At 44.5% G+C, this 23027-nt stretch overlaps 1 protein-coding gene across 9 annotated transcripts in view; it reads right to left on the bottom strand.

The window, feature by feature from the left end:
* The window catches only part of LOC147606768 (agamous-like MADS-box protein AGL65), a 73236-nt gene that overhangs the window by 43875 nt on the left and 6334 nt on the right, over positions 1-23027 (bottom strand). For 6 of the 9 annotated variants that reach the window (XM_086790988.1, XM_086790987.1, XM_086790991.1 and 3 more), the window contains exons 2-9: positions 4464-4671; positions 4270-4329; positions 3961-4033; positions 3447-3514; positions 3210-3222; positions 3034-3098; positions 1571-1679; positions 1260-1378 (exon numbers count right to left, since the gene is read on the bottom strand). In XM_086790988.1, coding sequence (XP_086647114.1) covers positions 1260-1378; positions 1571-1679; positions 3034-3098; positions 3210-3222; positions 3447-3514; positions 3961-4033; positions 4270-4329; positions 4464-4648 — 692 coding nt within the window. In that variant the 5' untranslated portion in view covers positions 4649-4671. Of the gene's footprint in view, positions 1-1259; positions 1379-1570; positions 1680-3033; positions 3099-3209; positions 3223-3446; positions 3515-3960; positions 4034-4269; positions 4330-4463; positions 4672-23027 lie in introns of those variants that run through there. The other 3 variants (XM_086790992.1, XM_086790990.1, XM_086790995.1) reach the window with 3 other exon arrangements.

Genomic DNA, 23027 nt, shown 5'->3' with positions numbered 1-23027 from the left:
CAATCATGAAATTGGTGTTCGTCTATAGGATTCCTTGATTGATAACAAAACCCGAAACTCAAATGATGTCACAAATAGGGAACCCGAAACAATAGATCAACACTTCAAATATACCAGACAGAGCATGAAGACACAACCGAAGAACCATATACAATATTAAACGCCCACACTAAGCCCGAACGGCCAGCCCGCCGCAGGAATTTCTTTATTTAGAGAGAAGCTTTTACAATAAACCAAGGTGCAGGTGCATGCAGCACCGGATTTTCCACAAAGCATCAGCACAACTCTTGCCCAGATATCTATCCAGTGCCAAGGTATAAACATAGCACCAAAAGCCATCCGAAAACTGTCTCAAAACAGTCCCATGAATCAGCTCACAAAGAGTCCATAAAACAGCCCAGTACGGAGCCAAAAACAGCCCCGAACTCCGCGACAAAACAGCCCCAAAAACAAAGCCTCAAATCAGCCTTAGAAGAGCTCTCAAAACTGTCCCAGATTTCCAGAAACAGCCCCAAAAATAGCCCACAAACTGGCCCTAGTGGTTTTACACGTGCGAACTGTTGATACAGTCTTTGTACGGCTGTACGGATAGGCTCTAACAGCGGCTGCAATACAGCTCTAACTCTGCTCAGCCAGTGAAGAAAGAGGAGAGAGAGTATTCAGCAGCACTGTTGTACAGCCTACGAAAGGGGGAGACGAGAGAGCTATATAGTTTCAGTACCCTGTACGGCCAGTGCAGGAGGGTGAAGGAGAGAGAGAAAGAGCAGAAGTTGCTGCTGGCTTGAAGGTGAATGCGCATGTCCTTTTTCGAAGGTCCTTCCTTGCTCTTTTTATAAAGTCGACGAGCTTTATTTTTAGTTGTGTTGTTTCCCTTTTTGCCATAAGTGGCTTTGCTCCCAAAAAAAGCTACTTGTAAGCTTTGCCCAAACTTGCTTCCCAAGTTTCATGTAGGCGCCTCCTTTTGTCCACCTTTCCATGCCCAAAATAATAGTGACTTAAGAATAAACTAGTACTCAATCTGCGCATTATTGCAGTATATATAAGACATTAAGAAGTGAAATGCAAGAATGGAAGCAGGAATACAAAAGGTCAATCGAATACAAAGGGTCAAGTAGGAATACAAAGGGTCAATCAGAATACAAAGGATCAATCCAAGGGATTTTTTCTTCTTATTTTTTAAAAATCCAAGATTTCTTTTTTCTCTCCTCTCCTTGTGCATCAGTTATCCATGGTTAATATGTAAAAGATATATATCAAACCTGCAGTCATCTGCTTTGTGGAGAAGGTACTTTTCAGTGTCAAACCAGGGGGCTGGGATCTGATATGAAGAAGACAGTGGCAATTGGGTCATCGCGTGAACAGCATCAGCAAATTTATTCTGCAGGGAAACACGTTTGAAGAAATTCAAAAAATATATCGATAAATTTTGTTTATCTATACATGCATCATATATTGAAAATTTTACGAAAAGAACTTAAATAAATTGATTATATCAGTTTAGTTATCGTGGAATCGGAATTTTGTATTGTCGGATGAAATATTTGGAAATCTATGAGAACTATTTTCTTACCTTCCAAGCTCGAATTTTTTGCAGCTGCAATTGTATGTAGAGCTCCAGCTGTGTAGCTTCTTCTATAGACGATATTACATCACCAAAACTCGTGCTCATTTCATAAATGCTGCATTATAATTTCATAGCGTTAATTTTCTCTTTGCTCCAAGGTCCCAAAACCAGCAAATTTCTTAAACTCGCACACTTTATTCCAAGACAAATAGTATTCAACCTTTGGAATAAATATATATGTGTATTCATACTGTACTCAACCTTCGCGTTGCCGGCAGTATGTAAACGACATTAAGAAGAGAAACGCAGGAATGGAATCCAGAATACAAAAGGTCAATCGAAGGGATTTTTTCCTCTTATTTTTTAGAAATCTAGGATTTCCCTTTTCTCTCCTCTCCTTGTGCCTTGGTTGTCCATGGTTAATATGTAATAGATGGATTACAAGCATACGCGGTTGATCTTTCATCATATGGAGGACTCAATTACAAATCTTGGTTGCTATCAATGAGTTAAAAAATCCAACTTCGTATGAGATTCTTATGCATAGAGTATGTAAGAAGATGTGCTAAAGTGTAGCCCTGATTAAATGGGATAGATGATGGAGAAAGATGATGGGGACAGCATATTCAATATGTTTACATCTAAGAGGATAGCTACATCGAGGCCTTTACTCTCGGCTTTCTCACAAAGAGTATGTAAGAAGATGTGCTAAAGTGTAGGCCTGATCAAATGGGATAGATGATGGAGAAGGATGATGGGGAGAGCATATTCAATATGTTTACATCTAAGAGGATAGCTACATCGAGGCCTTTACTCTCGGCTTTCTCACAAAGAGGTGGCATACAAGAGGTTGGAATAGAGAGGGGGTTCTTTGAGATGCTTATGAGACGAGGGGAATATGGGTGTATTAGGGAGAGGGCTTTATAGGGTGTACTACTAGGAATGAGAGGGAGCTCCTCACTAGTCTTCACTAGCATATTGAATGGAAGAGTCACATATGGGATGTAGACTAGATAAGTCATGAGGTGACGTTGCTATAGTATACTAAAACCGTCAAGAACCTATGGATGTTCCATATATCATTATGGATGTTGTTGGAGAAGTATTTCTCATTGGAAATGTTTTTGGCTATTATCTAATTCTCATCCATGTTCTCCAAAAATCAAGCATTCCTCACATGTGTGTGAACACCTTAAAACAATTTGAGTTTTAAATGGGAGCTACACATATGTCTTTGCCACAAGTGTGGCAAAATTTCATGCTCCCATTAAGTTTTCAAACTAATGTTAAGCTATGTGACCCTTTTTCATCATAACCAACTCATTAGGATCAAGTTATGCTACTAATTGATGGCTTATTGTAGTACCCATATATCACTAGCAAAACTTTGGTATTCTTAGAGAATATCACTAATATTATCATTGTTCAAGTGCATTAAAACCCCCAATGGTTTAAAAAAGAAAATGTACCTCAGTCGACACTCTGTAATGGCTATATCCTTGTAACACTCTTGTATTATATGGTGGTGAAGTTCCTACAAATAAGTTTACGTAAGGCATGCTTGAACTTGATCATGAAACAAAGGAGTTGACCACACAAGTATACATATGGAGATAGTGAAATCTTACATGATCAATTAACTTACCATGTGGGTTGCTCTTAATTAAATGAAGACAATTTTTGCCCCAAAGTGCAAGCATGGTATAAGACAAAAAGCTTGAGTTAACACTTTAAAGAAGCTTACTTAATAAATGAAGATAATTTCTCCTAGAGTACAGCACATCATAAGACAAAAAGCTTGAGTTAATACTTTAAAGAAGCAAAAAACAAACATAACCCTTATCAAAAATGGGTGCATAATCTATGAACGCATAATCAATACCTTTCTACTACTTGAGTTCCAATGGAATTGGAAGCTTGATTGAGTTTGTGTGTAGCTTCTTGAAATGTCTGCAAAAAGTGAATATAAGGAAATACTTTGTACAAGCTTCATCCAGGTCAATCACCAAAAGAAAAGGAAGATGAAGACACTCGAATATAATTTTTTGTTTGAATCTCAAAAAATGGTTCGAGTTGGCCAAAAATTTCAATATATCACTTAAGATACTCGAATATATTTTTTTTTTAAATCTCAAACCAAAAAGGAAAGGAAGATGAAAATACTGAAACATAATTTTTTGTTTAAATTTCAAAAAATGGCAAAATTTCTTCAATATATCACTTAACATACTTGAATATATAATTTTTTGTTTGAATCTCAAACAAAAAAGATAAAGATACTCAAATATACAATTTTTTGTTTGAATCTCAAAAAATAGCTCGAGTTGGCAAAAATTTCCAATATATCACTTAGCCTTGCTTGAGGCCTTTCACAAAGCAAGCCAAAAAGTCTTTACCTCTTCACATTCTATCTTTCTTGGCGTAGTTTTCTCCACGTGACCTTCATTGGTTGAGAATTTGTTAGTTTGGCTACAACACACCATTTCAATGTTTATTCTCTCTCTCTCTCTCTCTCTCTCTCTCTCTCTCTCTCTCTCTCTCTCTCTCTCTCTCTCTCGTGTTTGTGCATGTGTGTGTGCGTGCGCACGCACGCATGCATGTCCACATGCATCTATATATGCATGCATGTGTGTGTGTGTGTGTGTGTGCGCGCGCACGCTTTGAGGGGTATTCTTAAAGGTGTTTAAGATGTCTAATATATTTACCATTTTGCACGCTCATGCTCCGATTGCTCAGCAAATCTCTTGACGACATCTTCAATAGAACTATAGCAAATAAGTTGACAAAAGATAAAATATTATTTCTTACTTGAAAATAAGCAAATGCCTAGATAAAATGGAAAAATTTAACATTATTTAAATTCTAGTGAGACAACGCCAATAAAGCAAATGAAAGCTACCTTCTACTCCCTTCAAAGCAAGTGACTTCATCATTTTGTGAGAATAGGATAAGAGCTATGTCAATATCACATAGAATTGAGAGCTCATAAGCTTTTTTCAACAACCCGATTCTTCGTTTATTGAAGGTCACTCGCCTATTGGACTCCTTCTCAATCTTTTGAATTTTGATTGCATTTTTTCCCATTGCCACCAAACAAGTAAATTGACCTTAACAACAAACAACTTGGAAATCAACCATGAGTATTTTGATCCTTCAAGCTTTACTTTGAAACAAGAGTGGTACAAAGTCTTAGCAAATGAAATAAAAGTAAAGTCAAAATTAGGAAAATAAATTCAAACATAATTTTTTGAAATCCTAAGTTAAGCATCTTTTTGCAATGTGATTTGAGATTTCAAACACTATAAACATCCATCATTTTGCAAACTATTTTCAGCTAACATAAAGCAATAATTTCTTAGGATGTACTTTCCATGCACGAGCATGAGTAAACTCAAGTTCACAATGGGGAGCTTCCTATAATAAGACTAAGTTAGGCATCTTTTTGCAATGTGATTTATAGTGTTTGCAAGTTCAAACACTATAAACATCCATCATTTTGCAGGCTAACATAAAGGCATGTGAGCGTCAGTCAACTCAAGTTCACAAGAAGGTAAAGATACAAAGCATGGACCACTATCAGTACTTGTTGAAAAGATTCTCTTCAATTTTGAGCCACCATATATATTAGCAGGTTTAATTAATTAATTAAAACTAACCTATGCATGCTCGCGTGACGTTAATATTATTATCATGCAGCTATGGTATTGAACAAAGAACGCAGCGATTGATGTGCTTCCTTGGGAACAAACGAAGAGACAAGAAACCTGCACGCAAATTTAAACTAGAGAGCATATAAGTTGTGAGCTGATTCATGGGACTGTCTCAAAACAGTCCCATGAATCAGCTCACAAAGAGTCCATAAAACAGCCCAGTACAGAGCCAAAAACAGCCCCGAACTCCTCGACAAAACGGCCCCAAAAACAAAGCCTCAAATCAGCCTTAGAAGAGCTCTCAAAACTGTCCCAGATTTCCAGAAACAGCCCCAAAAATAGCCCACAAACTGGCCCTAGTGGTTTTACACGTGCGAACTGTTGATACAGTCTTTGTACGGCTGTACGGATAGGCTCTAACGGCGGCTGCAATACAGCTCTAACGGCGGCTCAGCCAGTGAAGATTCAGCAGCACTGTTGTACGGCCTACGCAAGGGGGAGACGAGAGAGCTATATAGTTTCCATACCCTGTACGGCCAGTGCAGGAGGGTGAAGGAGAGAGAGAAAGAGCAGAAGTTGCTGCTGGCCTGAAGGTGAATGCGCATGTCCTTTTTCGAAGGTCCTTCCTTGCTCTTTTTATAAAGTCGACGAGCTTTTTTTTTTTTTTCCATAAGCGTGGTGAATTGAATTAGAATAGAACAAAAATTACATCAGCTGGAGCATGGAGAGCATCCAGGGAGAAACCATAGTACCAGACAGGGGTGAATCCATACAACCAGGATACAACCAATCAAGGGGCAGACAAGAGAAAGTGGCCAGGAGCTGGGAATACAAGGGGCTTCCACAAAACAGGGTGAATAGCATGTGAGAGTTCATGGGGGCTGTAGGGAGGGCAGCCAACTCGGCCTGCACACTCTCCAAGAAGCAACGTCTTTCCATAATCTGGGTCCAGGTGGTGGATCTCAATGTCCAGGCTCTTTTCCCGTTCATCTCTGGTCAAGTAGTGATCTCTGAACGCTTCATTGAGCTTTGTTGCAAGCAGATGAGTGTTATAGAACTCGGTGTCCTTCAGGACAGCCTTCTTGGACTGGTTACTTCGTCTTCTATAACTGTTAAAGCCAGGTGATCTTTCCAGTCAGTAGCCATTAGAAGCAGGGAGGTTGTCAATCTCCGACTGGAGATCGTCCAAAAACTGGTTGCCTTCCTCAATCTGTGACTCCAGGTGGCTGATATTGATTTCCAGATCCTTCTCCCACTCATCCCTCATGCGTTGTCGATCCTCAGGGTCTTCGTTGGGGGGACAGTTGGCCACAAATCGTGAGTAGTGGTAGTCAACGTCGCTGAGGAGAGCCTTCTTGGTGCGGTAGATAGCCAACTCATCTGCTGCTACCTTCAGTGCCTGCAAGTTGACATCATAAAAGAATATTCTCAGACTTGGCGTCTGGGAAGGCCCCTCGAACAGCATGAAGTTCCTCTGTCTCCAAATAATCCAGAGGAGTTCCCCCCTGGCTTTATTCCAGAAAAGGCTAAGATAGCCTACAAAATCACCTAGAAGAACCTGTTTCCAGCTGGGAGAGAAACCTAAGACTTTAATCAAAGGTGCAAATACATTTTTATTAGCAGGACATGCTAGAAACAAATGGAATATGTCTTCAATCTCTCCGTTGCATCTGCAACATCTGCCATCACCTAGCTGGGCGTGAATCATCCTTTTGCCCGTCCAGGTGGTTCCATTGCTTTGCAGAGTAATTAACCTTCCACCTTCTGTTCCGCGTGACATGTAGGGGGGAGGAAAGGTCAGGAGGGTCCCAAGTCGGATGCTCGAGTTTGTACCCACCTTTCCAGGTGAAGGCGCGAATATCAAGCTCAATGTATCTCTGTAGAGTCCAGATGAGGTCCGGAGGGAACTCTCTTATCCTAGATCTAATAATAGGGAGATCACACGGGTGAGCTTTGAACTTCAGAGAGAGATCCAAGTTGCTGAACCAGTCTTGCTCGTGAGGGTCCCAAAGCTGATGCCAGGTCCTGATTCCCTTTTTGTGAAGGGTTAAGGCTCTTCTTCTGTAGTTAGGAGATATTCCTGGAATATTCAGTGCCGGCCACCAGATGGAGTCTCCAGGGGGAAGACTAAAGCTGTGTTTGGAAAGAGGGTTAATTGTTAGGGCAGCTCGGTGTTTGTTCCAGGCTTGAACCAAGGAGCGCAGAAGATCAGAGCCGTGAGAGGTAATAGTGCCTTTTCCAAATAGAATAGTTGACAGGGGGAGGTTAGCCCAACCTGAGAACTCGTGAAGTTTGAACTTGTGATGGTTTCTGAGCAACAAGGAGGCCCATTCTTCTTGGGGATTTGTGACTACAGATAGGAGAAGCTTAACAGCCATCTTGTCAGCGATAGTTTTCAGGTCCTTGATGCCCAATCCTCCTTGGTCTTTGGGGAGAGTGCATATTTCCCATGAAACTTTGGCAGCTTTTTGGACAAAAGGGTCACCAGCCCATAGAAAATTCCTGACAGTTTACCATTAAGAGCAACTCTTGCTCTTGCATTCCCAAAAAGGGTTTTAATAAAAAGAATCATTTGTTGGCCAAAACCCATGGCGTCCAGGCATCGAATAATGAAGGACCACTCGAGTCTATCGTAGGCCTTGTCAAAGTCTGTAGTATGCGGAAGCTTCGGAGAAGGATCGGTACTTCAAAACTCAGAAATCGGCACTCTTTTTGCGACGGAAATTAACGCACAAACTGAAAGGAGATGTGCAAAAAATAGAGAGAGAAGGGGGAGATGGAGAGGACACAGTATTGGGTCCCAATTACCCTCTGTAGGGCCCCCACCACGGATGGTGTATTTGCTTTAATAGAATGATGTAAATCTGAAAACAAATACAAAAAACTTGACCTTTTCTTGGCTGGAAAATCCTGCCCTTGACCTGAATCCTTCACCTCTTTGCGTTAGCAAGCCCTTGGCTGTCTTGGCCCCTTGGTTTGCTTGAGCACTTGGTGAAAAATGAGATGAAAGATGGGATTGTGGCCTCCACTATTTATACTCCTCCTCAAGAGCAGTCGGCCAGCTGAAAAATAGGCTTTGTCCCACGACTGGTGAAAATTCAGCAATAAATGCTGAATTAAATCCCAAAAAATACTGCCTTTTTTTCCTAACAGGCTGAAAGTGATGCGCCTGCTTCTGATTGGCTGGACAACTTTTGTCCACAATCCCAAGGCTGGGCAGCTTGTATGGGCTGCCCCATACATGCCCTACAGCCATTTAAAGGCTGTATGCTCCTGAAAATAGCCTTATCTTTGCCCTAGGGCTGTCCCACAGCCCTTCCATGGCTGGTGGGTCCAACTGGCCCTTCCTGGCCCTCATGGGGATGGTTTCACACCATTCCCATGCCCATACTAAGCTCCGGGGTAGCCCTATGGGCTGGCCCCTTGTCCTAAACATAATCTACTCAATGATCTGGCATCCGTTACCATACCAGATACACAGAACCACTGACATCATTCTAGAGGGAGACTCACAGCGCGGACTGGCACTGCTTCATGTGCAGGACAGTGCACACCTGACCTTAGACTCCTGTGCAAGACAATGCACACCTGACCTCGGACATCTGAGATGGATCCCTGGCTGACTCGTCCCGGACTGGGCTCACATGGGACCAGTTCACCATCCCAAGTTCTGCGCCTTCTGTACAGAAATGTCTACGTGGCATCCAAGTGCGGGATGCACGTGACATCCCCTTCTGCTTAACTTGACGGAAGCAGCATATCCTCCAAATAATCCGTCAATAATGCCGGATGGTCTTCGAAAAATTCTTTGTCGAGCCATACCGCTTCATGAGTTCCTCGGTCCTGAAACTTCGTGAGGAACTGTCGTAGTCTTCGGCCTGAGCCATGCTTGAAACGGTGTAGAAGGATCTGTTCTGGAACCATTACTTCTGCTTCATCAACAATGTCTGGTTCCGCTTCGTCTTTGACCTCTGAAGGGGGTGGACCTGCATATGGCTTTAACCAACTGACATGAAATACATCGTGCATAGTCCAACTCGGAGGTAGCTTTAACTGCATAGACACTTCATTAATCTTTTTCCGGATGAGAAATGGTCCGAAGCTCCTGAAAGACAACTTTGGGCATCGCTTGCCCACCTGTTTCAATCTTTGCTTCATTATCCGAAGATAAAGCCAATCTCCTTCCGAAAACTTCATATCCCTTCGGTCTTTATTGGCCTGTCGAGTGCAGGCCTCTTGCCCTTTAGCCAATCTGTCTTTGACTGACTCTAGGATCTCCTGGTAAGACTCCGTCATTCTGTTCGCCTCCGGTACTGAAGACGAAGTCCTGGTTAACAACGACTGGAAAGGTCTTCCAAACGCTGCCTCATATGGAGTCCTGCCGATAGCTGAAGAAAAAGAGTCATTCAAAACAGCTTGAACTAAAGGCAAAAACGATTCCCACTTACCTTGCTGATATGGTCATAACACTTCAGCACGTCAAAGGCCAACTGGTTGTAAATCTCTGTCTGGCCATCTGTCTGTGGGTGGAATGCACTGGAAAAATTCAGCTTAGTACCAAAATTATCAAACAATGCCCTCCAAAAATGACTGGTAAACTTGGCATCTCGGTCTGACACTATGGTTCTAGGAATCCCGCCAATCGGGTACCAATGCCGAATGAATAACTGGGCAACATCCTCAGCGGTCACATTGGCCCTGCAAGGAATAAGCATAACAAATTTGCTAAACCTATCAACAATAGTTAAGCACTGCGTATTACGCTTACTCGGACTGGGAGGCAGATTAGTGACAAAGTCCATTGAAATGTCCTGGAAAGGACCCTCAGGAATTGGCAAGGGCTGTAACAACCCCATCTTCTTTCCACGAGGAGCTTTCACCTTTTGACAAATGTCACAGCGTTGTACATATGTAAACACATCACGCCTCATCTTTGGCCAATAGTATTGCCGTTCTAATTTCTCCAGGGTCGAATTCATACCCCTATGACCACCTGTAATGGCGTCATGGGCATCATGGAGAAGAGCTGCCCTGAATGACTTCATGACACACAATCGGCCTTTGTAGAAAAGCCAACCATCGCGTATCAGAAAATGGCATGGTCCTGTGGCATCCAATGCCTGTTCCCACTGAGTACCGAATTCCTCGGAATCCGCGTACGTGTGCTTCATGTCCTCTAGTCCTGTACCAACAAGGTCAAGTCTAGTGGTCTGAATCGTAGATACTTGTCCCTTCCTGCTCAAAGCATCGGCCACTGGACTGGCCTTTCCTGGAAGGTACTCAATCATACCACCGAACTGCTGGAATATCTCACTCCAGCGGTGTTGTCGATCACTCCACTGTGCACTTGGCATCATCTGAATCTAGCGCAATGCCTGATGGTCAGTGCGAACCTCGAAGTCACGGCCATACAGGAAATGTTTCCAATGTTTCAAGGCCTGTATAACTGCTAGGAGTTCACGATCATAGACTGAGTAGTTCTTCTCGGCGGGCAGTAACTTACGAGACATGTAAGCTACTGGATGACCATTTTGTTGCAATACACCTCCAATTGCGATGTTACTCGCATCGGTGATCACTTGAAATGGTTCGTCCCACGAGGCAAGGGCTAAACAAGGCGCTTCTGACAAAGCTACCTTGAGGTTCTGGAATGCCTCCAACAATCGTGGAGTCATTCGAATCTTTTGCCTTCTTGTTTTCACTCCCTTTAGCAGATCGGTGAAATCTGCCGAGAGATCAGAAAACTTGTCAATGTGGGTGGAATATGCCTGGCATATACCCACAAATGATCTCATGTCATAAGCTGTCTGTGGTACTTCCCAGTTAACAATCTCGGCCACCTTAGCCAGATCAAGTCGAATGCCTTCAGCACTAATTATATATCCCAAGTAATGTACCTGGAACAGATAAAATTCTGACTTCTTTTCATTGACATAGAGCTCGTTGCGTTCCAGCAACTTAAGGACTTTCTCCACATCAATGTCATGCTGCTCAACTGTAGCTGAAAATATGAGTATGTCGTCCAGAAATATGAACACACTCTCTCCAATCAACTCCCGGAAAATACGCATCATCATGCGGTTAAATGTAGCTGGTGCGTTCGTCAAACCAAATGGCATGACCACAAATTCATAGTGGGCCCGTTCTGTACCAGCATAATGATGGCATTGTTATGCTGCAAAGGAGTTTCATAGATGTATTGTTGAAGAGGTTTAATCTTGAAGACTGTAAACCTATGGCTACACCTATGGAGCCAGGTTTACAACTAAGTCTTGAAGATGAAAGTGACTCTTTTGATGCTAGCTTGTATCAAGAAGCTATTGGATGCCTTATCTTTTTGTGTAACACCGGGCTTGACATTCAGTATGTGGTCTTAATATTGGTCTCAGGCACAAAGCATTGGCAGTCTGTCAAATGGGTGCTCCATTACCTAAAGGGCACTACACATTTTGGGTTATATCATCCCAAGGGGGGTAAATCACACTTTGTACATCACAAATTCATTATCTATCTATCATCTCATTGTGTGCTCTCTTGAGAATCTCCACAGTGTGTGTGTATTCCTGCAACCCTTGGGGATGTCCCCCTCTACAATCCGTACCTGGTGGTACCCACTCTTTAAATCCAGTTTGGAGAACACCTTTGCTCCATTCAGCCTCTTGAGAATATAGTCAGCGATACGGAAACTTGCTCGGGGGTTCCGAGCCTGGGAGGAGGTCAATCCTGTGATCCTCCGGTATGGACGGGGGGAGCGGGAGGGAGGCTATCCCGAAGAAAAATCTTCTGGAACTTTTCATGGAGAACCGAGTACTTCTCGGAAGCACTGGCCACCGTCTAGGCTGTCTGGATGTAAATCATCGCACACTGTGCGCCTTTCCTGACTGCTCGCTTAGCCTACAAGTGGCTTATGAGCGGAAAGTTTGGAATACCTGCCTCACACTTAATGGTCACCGGGGTGTTTGACACATTCCGATCGATCTAGAATGTGTGCTTGTCCCACTTGACATCAGGAAGAAACTTGTGAAACCACTGGATACCCAAAATTATGTCTGCTCCTACAAGAGGGGCAACCATAAAGTCACGCACAAACTCTATGCCCTGAATCACTAACTTAGCACCTAGAGCTTCATACTTGACGCTCGTTGTCATACCTGTGCTAAAACCCTCAACCTGTTTGTCCACCGGAGTCAGCTCGAAACGGGCACGCCTAGCGGCCTGTTCCGTGACCACATCCTCCGTGCTGCCGCTGTCAAACAAGACAACGACTCTCTGGCCACCTATGTAGCCAAAGGACTTGAGCAATTCGTTGCGCTCATACTCCTGGTCATGGGCGCCCTTCTGCTTCTCTTCGAGTTCCCGGCTAATAATTGCTCCAACTGAAGCACCGGGGGTTGAAGAACTAGGGGTAGCCGCTGGGGTCTGTGTGGGAGCTGTGCTCACCACGGAAGCGGTGGCGGCCTTTGGAGGCTTCTTCGGACAATCCCGAGAAGTATGTCCTTTTGTGTGACAAAAGAAACATCTACCTCCCTCCTTGTACTGAGAAAGCTCCTCAGCACTCAACTTGCCATCTGTCTTGCCTGCCTCCGCTTTCTGGTCTGGAGTAAGCTTAGATGCATTGTTTGAGTTCTTGGAGCCAGAGGCTCCCGGGCTCTGTCCTAGGGAAGACCCCGTCTGGTTCTGGCTTTTGCCCCCCGAGGTGTTAGCCCTGGGAGAAGCCGGCTGGGAAGTCTTGGACTTGCCACCATTGTGTTTCATTTCTGCACTCTGCGCAAGCGAGAGTGCGTCCTCAAAGGTGGCGGGCCTAAACATACGCACCTCCCATTGGATTTGCGTGTCCAGGCCATACAAAAACTGCCCTTTCTTGTCCGTATCACATAAGCCTAATTGCAGACACAAGGTCGAAATTTTATTAGCAAACTGAAGGACTGGTTGCACGTTCTGACGCGCTCCCCTGAACTCGTCTTCGAGTCGCTCAAGGTAGTGGTGCGGTAGAAACCGCTGCTTAAGGTCGCGGACGAACTCGTCCCACACATAAGCTGCCATACCTGCTCTGGTGTGGGCATGAGCCCACTGAGTCCACCAAGGAATGGCCTCACCTTCCAAGTACCAACTAGCTAAGATCACTTTGTCAGTATTTGTTTTCCTAACTGCGGCAAAGTAAGCTTCAAATTGATGTAAGTTTACCATTATACTTACTGAAATTCATTTTCTCGGGAAAATGATTCGAGGGCGCCGCCGGTGTCAATCTGGCGTCCAAAGCTCTGAGGTAACGCTCGTGTTCCACGCGTCGCATGGCGTCGTCTTCTCGTTGTCGGATCTCCAATGCACGCATCTGCAACTCAAGCAAGGAGCTTGGCTGCGGCTGTGACCCCGCGAGAGGGTCCCTGTGACAAGGATCTGGTATCTGGGATACGGAAGGAGAGGGAGGAGGAGATGCAAAACGCGACGCTGGAGAGCGAGAACGCTCCTCCAGAGCCAAGATCCGCGCCTTCTGCTCATCCAGCTTGGCAGTCTGGTCTACGATTGCTCGCATCATCTGCTAGAACATGTCTGTGACACTCAAGCCAGGTGCCCTAGCTGGGCTGCCTAGTGCACTCTGGTCCCATGGTTCTAGTTCTCTCTCGTCGCCAAAGCTCGCCATAGCAGGAAAATGCAATTCCTTTCCGGAACGCAATCTGACCATCCACTATCTGTGTGGGAGACTTCCGGAGGCTTCCGGAGGCTATAAACCAACCGTCCTTCGAGGGCAGGAGTCACTCTGAAAGGGGTAGTCCACCGGCGTCTAAAAACCAACCACACGAGCGAGAAAAATTTTCTGGTTTTCTTTGCTGAATCTTTGTCCTTGAAGTAGGCTCTGATACCACTGTAGTATGCGGAAGCTTCGGACAAGGATCGGTACTTCAAAACTCAAAAATCAGCACTCTTTTTGCGACGGAAATTAACGCACAAACTGAAAGGAGATGTGCAGAAAATAGAGAGAGAAGGGGGAGATGGAGAGGACACAGTATTGGGTCCCAATTACCCTCTGTAGGGCCCCCACCACGGATGGTGTATTTGCTTTATTAGAATGATGTAAATCTGAAAACAAATACAAAAAACTTGACCTTTTCTTGGCTGGAAAATCCTGCCCTTGACCTGAATCCTTCACCCCTTTGCGTTAGCAAGCCCTTGGCTGTCTTGGCCCCTTGGTTTGCTTGAGCACTTGGTGAAAAATGAGATGAAAGATGGGATTGTGGCCTCCACTATTTATACTCCTCCTCAGGAGCAGTCAGCCAGCTGAAAAACAGGCTTTGTCCCACGACTGGTGAAAATTCAGCAATAAATGCTGAATTAAATCCCAAAAAATTCTGCCATTTTTTCCTAACAGGCTGAAAGTGATGCGCCTGCTTCTGATTGGCTGGACACAACTTTTGTCCACAATCCCAAGGCTGGGCAGCCTGTATGGGCTGCCCCATACATGCCCTACAGCCATTTAAAGGCTGTATGCTCCTGAAAATAGCCTTATCTTTGCCCTAGGGCTGTCCCACAGCCCTTCCATGGCTGGTGGGTCCAGCCTGGGCCTTCCTGGCCCTCATGGGGATGGTTTCACACCATTCCCATGCCCATACTAAGCTCCGGGGTAGCCCTATGGGCTGGCCCCTTGTCCTAAACATAATCTACTCAATGATCTGGCATCCGGTACCATACCAGATACACAGAACCACTGACATCATTCTAGAGGGAGACTCACAGCGCGGACTGGCACTGCTTCATGTGCAGGACAGTGCACACCTGACCTTAGACTCCTGTGCAGGACAATGCACACCTGACCTCGGACATCTGAGATGGATCCCTGGCTGACTCGTCCCGAACTGGGCTCACATGGGACCAGTTCACCATCCCAGGTCCTGCACCTTCTGTACAGAAATGTCTACGTGGCATCCAAGTGCGGGATGCACGTGACAAAGTCAATCTTGACGAAGACAAAATTCTGCCCCGACTCAGTGGCATATTCAAAACCTTCCCATAGAGAAATCACTGCTTCAACAAGTTTGCGGCCCTCGATGAACCCTTTTTGTTCAGAGGATATCCATTTCATCAGAAGGACGCAAATCCTATTGGACACAGCCTTGGCGAAGATCTTGTAAGCGGTGTTAAGCATAGTGAGCGGCCTTCAGTTCGCTAGATCATCCTTAGCCCCTCTCTTGTGAAGGAGTTTAATAAGCCCTGTGTTGATAGCACAAGGCAGGGCATGGTGCCTAATAGATTCTTCCCAGACTGCCAGCAAATAAGGAGAGACGAGCTCCTTAAAACACAAGAAAAATTCAGAGGGTAGCCCATCAAGACCTGGAGTCTTATTTGGTTTCATCTGTTCAATGGATTCATAGAGATCGGAGAGGGTTAGAGGAGACTCCGCTCGTTCAGCTTCATCTTCAGGGATGACTCGGATTCTGTTAGAGAGGACTTCAATTCTGGCATCTACCATCTCCAGAGAGAGGGTTTCTGGGGGGCTAAAGAGGTTGCTGAAGTGAATCCGTACAAATTCCAGATTTTGGTCATCTGACGTGATTGGGGAAGGGGAGTTGAAGAAGGGAGTCCTTTCCCTATCATTCCTTTTGCGAAGGGCTTTGAACATCTCCTTGGTGGGACGGTCTACCTTTCCAGCCCACCACTGTTTGTAGAAGGCCGAGGTGTGCTTGAACATGATCTCCTCTTCCTGTTTTAATTTTTGACGAAGAGCGGTGATGGTAGATTGACTTTGAACAGAGGGTTCAGAGGCTTCTAGGGTGGCAAGCTCATCATAGATTTTGTCTCTTCTTTTTTTCCTGATGAGGGTAACCTCTTTCCTGACTTGAATGAGCATCCATTGGGTGTCCTTGACAGCTTGGCTCCAGGCCTTGGAGGGGGATTTGAAGTTGGAGAAGGCTACCTTCCAAATGTCATCGATAGATTGCTTGACTGTAGGGAGCTGGAAGAGCATGGGATCAGTATGGAACCACTGGTTTCTGACCTTGGAGTCTTTGTCATCTAGAGTAATAGCTAAGGGGTAGTGGTCCGAAAGGCAAGAGGTGAATCTTGGCTTGGCTTTCACTCTGGTGAAGGTGTTGATCAAATTAAAGTCCATGTAACACCTATCGAGACGGGCTTTTCTAGCTATGTCTCCTTTAGCATAATTTTGCCAGGTGAAGTCGCCCTCTACTCCTATGTCCCAAAGCTGAAGTTTGGATTTGAGGGCTTCCCAAGCCACCAGTTCAGCGCCCTTTACTGTTGTTCCTTTGGCAAGGAATCTGTCAGCAAGAGATTCTACCATGTTGAAGTCCCCAACGAGAATAAGGGGTCCTTGAAGATTCTGAATTTCTTGCCACAGCATGATTCAATCCATAACAGACCCGCCTGCATACACTCCCACTAGTCTAGAGTTGAACGGGGGAGGGAGGGAGACCGAGCACCAGTTGTGCCCTCGTTTTGCAGTGGCCAATATGACAAAAGAAGAATGGCTCTTTCCGCATGTGTGTGGATTATCGAGCCCTAAACAAGGTCACTGTGAAAAATAGATACCCTATTCCAAGAATCGATGATATCTTGGATACACTCAGCGGAGCTTCAATCTTCAGCCGCATTGATCTGAAAAGTGGGTATCATCAAGTTCGGATTGCACCGGAGGACATCTCAAAGACTGCATTCCGCACCACCTTTGGTCTCTATGAGTTCTTGGCCATGCCTTTTGGTCTGACTAATGCTCCGACGACCTTCAACCGAATGATGGGTCGGATTTTCAATAAACACATAAAATTTTATGGAAGTTTCTTTGATGACATTATTGTCTTTTCACAAAATGAAGAGGAACACAAGAAGCATTTAGCTATAGTATTTCAAGAACTCAAAACACATAAGTTGTATATAAATCCAAAGAAGAGTGAGTTGTTTTTGCAAGAAATCAAGTTCTTAGGGCACATTCTCCGAGCAAGTGTGCGAATGATGGATCCAGCCAAAGTCAAGGCCATTGTGGAGTGGCCCAACTCCGAAGGATGTCCATGAAGTGAGAAGCTTTCTTGGACTTTGCTCCTACTACCGGCAGTATGTGCGCTACTTTGTACACATTGCTACACCATTGCATGACTTGTGCAAAAAGAGGGCTATTTTCAAGTGGACTCAAAGAGAGGAGGCTGCCTTCAAAAGATTGAAAGAAGAGGCCAGCAAAAATAATGTTTTGCATCTGCCAAATTTAAATAAAGATTTTGTAATACATTGTGATGCTTCCGATGTAGGCATTGGTGTTGTCTTAATGCAGGAAGGAAGACCGATTGCCTATGAAAGCCGGAAGTTGCATGAAGCTGAAAAGAACTACTCCACTTATCAAAGGAAATTGCTTGCGGTGGTTCATGCTTTGACCATCTGGAAGCATTATCTCTTGGACACTACTTTTGTGGTCAAGACTGATCACCAAAGTCTAAAGTACTTTCTTACCCAGAAGAAGCTGTCACCTATGCAGATGAGATGGGCAAATTTCTTGTCCATGTTTCACTTTACAGATTTTAGATCTACTAAAGTGCTTTTGTGCTGAAAAGAAAGCAACTTGGGAGAACTATTTGCCTCTTGTGGAGTTTGCATACAACAACACTGTTCATTCTTCAACAGAAAAAGCGCCCTTTGAAGTAGTTTATGGAAGATCGTACTTGCTACCCATAATGCAAACCAAAGAGAAGATATTTGCAGCTGATGAATTTGTATAAGACTTGGACCAGATGCTCACTCAACTCCATCAAGCCATAGAGAGATCTCAAGCCAAGCAGAAGAAAGCTGCTAACAAGCATAGAAGGAAGACTGACTATAAGGAGGGCCAATGGGTGCTTCTCAAGTTTGAGAAGGCACGCTTGAAGAAGAAGAAGAGAAAGGAGAGTCAATTCATCAAACTCTCTAACAGGTATTATGGACCATTCAAGATCAAACAAATGATTAATAATGTGGCTGTTCGTCTTGAGTTGCCTTCTCATTGGCAAATTCATAACGCTTTTCATGTAAGCTTGTTAAAGCCATATCATGGAGAGGTACCTTCTACTCCAGTGATGGAAGATCCACTTGAAGTACATGAAGAGACTATTGTCATGTGCACAGTGTGTATCTACCGTGTGCTATACGCATGCAAGACTAGTTTCGAGGCTTGGGGAAGCTTGGAACTAGGCAGGCTGATTGACGAGCTAAGTTAGGGAAATACTAACGGGCGGGCACCCAAGTATGGACGGGCGGGCGGCCAAGTGTGGACGCCCGATGACCGGCCAAGAGCCTATAAAAGGGTGGCCAAGGTTAGTTATTGTATTATAGAGAGTCTCGCGAGTTTGTGAGAGCTCTATGGTCTTGGAGCCTGGATCTAGTGCAGACGTGCACCTGCTTTGTGCAGCTGAGGCCGACAGCAATCTCGAGGCCCGTGAGGGCAGCTTCGTGGCGGTATGGGACGTCGCGAGGAGGAGATTGGTCGGTACGTCAACCTAGTTAGCTCAGCTTGTGGCTCGGTGGGGACAGCCAAGATTGTGGGCTTGCCCACGGCTGTCATGGTTGGGAGGTGAGTCAGGCCTACACCCCCTTGCTTGTTTGTTCGTTTGTTTGCAGGATTCGAGTTTCGAACCAAGATCGATCACGAGGGGATCCGTGTGGATTTGACAGTGGTATCAGAGCATACCTCGTGAACGAGCAAGTCGGTGGGTAGAGAAGAAGAGGTCGAAGAACGGTATGTGTTAAAAGCTTGCTGTTTTTTCTGTGCATACTGCAGTTTTCAGATTTGGTATGTGTTTTTTTCATCATCAAAGAACCCCATGTTGATGGGAGATGGTAGTGTAATAGGGTTGTTTGCTTTGCAAAGAAGAGGAGTCGTGTTTGTGCAGTCGCATGAGAGAAAACAGAAAAAAAGAAAAAAAAAAGCATGATGCTTTTTGTTGCTTTTCGTTGAATGAGAGAGAGAGAGAGAGAGCGAGAGACGTGCTGTTCACGCTGGCAGGTTTGTGCTCTGGCGCTGGCGAGTATTGCAGGCGGTGGTTATCGGCGGACTGAAGGCGCCTAGGCCAGGCATGACGGGTGCCCAGGCCACGTGGCCTTGTGGCCAGGCTAGCGCAGCCAACCCAAGCGGCGCTTAGGCCAAGCGGGCAGCGCCCAGGCCAGCCAGGCCTACGCAGCCTAGCGCAGGCGGCCCAGGCCAGGCAGGCCAGCGCTCACGCCAGGCAGGCCAGCGCCCAGCCAAGCCCTGTAGGCGGCCAGCGCAAGTAACGCATCCGGCTGGCGCAGGCGCACATGCAGGCTAGTGCGAAGGTTCTGGCGCCGGCAGCAGTGACGACAGCAGCGACGGCCGGAAAGCAGGCAGCACTCCACGTCAGAGCAGACAGCGCCAGCTAATCCAGGAGAGTAGCGAAAAAAAAAACGCAAGGAAAACATTACGTTTTTTTTAGTGCTTTCGTTTTTTTGTTTTTTTTGGGAGTTTAAAATTTTTAAATTTTTAAAGAACTCTCCAAGGTTTCAAAGGTTTCAAGATGTTTATTTTTTTTTAAAGACAATAGAATATATATATCCATATATATATATATATGAATATATATATATATATATATATATTCATATATATATATATATATATATATATATATATATATATATATATATATATATATTCATATATATATATTCATATATATATTCATATATATATATTCATATATATATATTCATATATATATATTCATATATATATATATTCATATATATATGATATATGATATATATATATATATATATATGATATATGATATATATATATATATATATATATATTCATATATATATATATATATATATATTCATATATATATATATATATTACAAAAAAAAAACACAAAAGCTAAAGCAAAAGCTAAGCCTAGTTTTTCGAGATTTTTGGCTTTTGGAAAACCTTTATAAACCCCCTCAAGTGGGCTTCTTACCACACATCTCTCAAGTTCTCAAGTTTTCAAGCTCTCAAGCTCTCGAGTTCGCTCGCACTTTCATTGTGCAAAGATCGAATTTTCTCTCCACGTACCCTCTTCACGATGTCGACCCAAGAATCAGAGTTGAAGCCCCTCGTGGAACGCGAAGGCTTGCCGGCTACGGAAGGAACCGATGCCGATCTTTTTGACGATTGTGTCAAAAACAGATTTCCAAGAGTTCAAAGTAGCTCTCGAAGCTTCTTCGACGAAACGTCGGGCGCAAATCGCAGCCCAGATGCAAGCTTTGCAGAACTCCATCGCTCTATTGACCACTACCCTCTCTACTTTCTCGGGTATGGATACCTTGGCTTCAGCTTTAGGCCCCAATATTACTCCGGAACCGTTCAGGGGCGAGCAAAAGCAGCGAACCAAGGAGATCGTGGACACGTGGCTACACAAGTGGCAAGTTCACTTTCAGTTTCATCCATATGATGATGGAAAGAAAATACAGCTAGCAGCAGGTTTCCTGTCCGGCAAAGCTTTGCTTTGGTGGAAGGAACTGAACCCAAAGCCAACGACTTGGGCACAATTTGAGATATCTTCAAGAAAGAATTCCTCAAGAAAGAGGATGATTACGATGTTGTTGCCCGGTTTTCAGCTTTGACCATGACCTCGTAGCACCTCACTTATGAGGTCTACCTCCAGAAGTTTCGTGACTTGCAGATGAAGGCTACAAAGATGGATCCCACTACTCTTTTGGGGTTTTTCGTAGCTGGTTTACCAGACTCGTACCGATTACAGGTTAAAAATAACAAATGTAAAACTTTGGACGAGGCCATTCATTCAGCTCGTATCTATGATGATACGATGGTCTCTTCCAAGTCGAAACCCGTTACCGAGCAGGGGAACAAGCATAAAAGAAAGTTCTCCGTACCTATGGCTAACACGAATGAAGGCAAGTCTTCGGACCAACCTTCGAAGAATTCCAGTTTGACACCAGCGAAGAAGAAACGACTCCTTAGGGCTTTGAAGCTCAAGAAGGAAGGACGTTGTTTTATCTGCGAAGAAAAAGGACACATGCGTAATGAGTGCTCGAAGCAAAAGGATACCAAGTCAAACGCAGGACCCAAGCCAAAGGCAGCTAACCAGTTGTCTTTGACAGGTAAGTCAATTACTGTACTTTCTCGCCCTAGTACTTGTTCTGATTGTCTGTTCAATTCTAAGGTATTTGGCATGCATGATCTTCTCCGAGTTTATGGAGAAGTGAATGGCCATAAGATTCACATTCTTTTAGACCCTGGCAGTTCGCATAACTTTGTTAACTACAAACTTGTGCAGAAATTGAGTCTTGATACGACACTCAGCGACCATACCTATGAGGTACGTCTACCTGCGGAAAGACAAGTTTGGGATCGCAAGGTGGAGATGCTTCAAATCCAGATTCAGGACTACAAAGATACTCTGGAATGCTATGTCCTGCATCTGGAAAATGTAGACTTGTTATTAGGGATTGAGTGGTTTAAGACTCTTGACGTCCAGATAGATTGGTCTAGTCATATTTTTTCTTTTCAGCATAGGGACACCAAGTATAGTATTTTAGGTGATTGTATCCATCCCTCTCAGGGACCTCTTGTAAATACAATTGATTTTGGAAATATAATGAATTCTTCTTTGTATACCGCTTTCCATTGTGTATTGATTCCACTTTCTTCTTTTCTCATCCCTTCCATGGATGTGAATGAATTAAGTGTGTTTGAAAGCAAAGAATTACAGAAGATACTTGATTCGTTTCAAGATGTATTTTCTAAGGAATTGCCATCGGGTTTACCACCTGAACGGGCAGTAGATCATCGTATTGACTTGATCCCTGGTGCTCATCCTGTCAGTATTCCACCTTATAGGATGAGCCAAGCTGAGGAAGATGAGTTGGCTAAACAACTCGAAGATTATTTGAGGATGGGCCAGATCCGTCCAAGTAAATCACCTTGGGGTGCACCTGTGTTGCTTAGGAGAAAGAAGGACAATACCTGGAGAATGTGTATAGATTACAAGAGATTGAACAAGCTGACAATTAAGAACCGTTATCCTCTCCCTAGATCAGATGACCTAATTGACCGGTTAGCAGGAGCGAAATATTTCACGAAGATAGATCTACGTACTGGCTATCACCAGATACGTATTCATGAAAGGCATGTCGAAAGAACCACCTTTCGGACTAGGTATGGCCATTACGAGTTTCTCGTATTACCTTTTGGGTTAACCAATGCTCCAGCCACTTTCCAACAAATGATGAACGATTTTTTTTCGTGAACATTTGGGAAAATTTGTGGTGGTGTTCCTGGATGATGTGCACAGTGTGTATCTACCGTGTGCTATACGCATGCAAGACTAGTTTCGAGGCTTGGGGAAGCTTGGAACTAGGCAGGCTGATTGACGAGCTGAGTTAGGGAAATACTAACGGGCGGCACCCAAGTATGGACGGGCGGGCGGCCAAGTGTGGACGCCCGATGACCGGCCAAGAGCCTATAAAAGGGTGGCCAAGGTTAGTTATTGTATTATAGAGAGTCTCGCGAGTTTGTGAGAGCTCTATTGTCTTGGAGCCTGGATCTAGTGCAGACGTGCACCTGCTTTGTGCAGCCGAGGCCGGCAGCAATCTCGAGGCCCGCGAGGGCAGCTTCGTGGCGGTATGGGACGTCGCGAGGAGGAGATTGGTCGGTACGTCAACCTAGTTAGCTCAGCTCGTGGCTTGGTGGGGACAGCCAAGATTGTGGGCTTAAAGCGCCCACGGCTGTCATGGTTGGGAGGTGAGTCAGGCCTGCACCCCCTTGCTTGTTTGTTCGTTTGTTTGCAGGATTCGAGTTTCGATCCAAGATCGATCACGAGGGG

This window comes from Cibotium barometz, chromosome 56, assembly GCF_041138505.1.
Source record: "Cibotium barometz isolate CiBa-2024 chromosome 56, ASM4113850v1, whole genome shotgun sequence".
NCBI lineage: Eukaryota > Viridiplantae > Streptophyta > Polypodiopsida > Cyatheales > Cibotiaceae > Cibotium > Cibotium barometz.
Note: the sequence above shows the minus strand (reverse complement) of the source record. Positions and strands in the feature narration are given on the sequence as shown.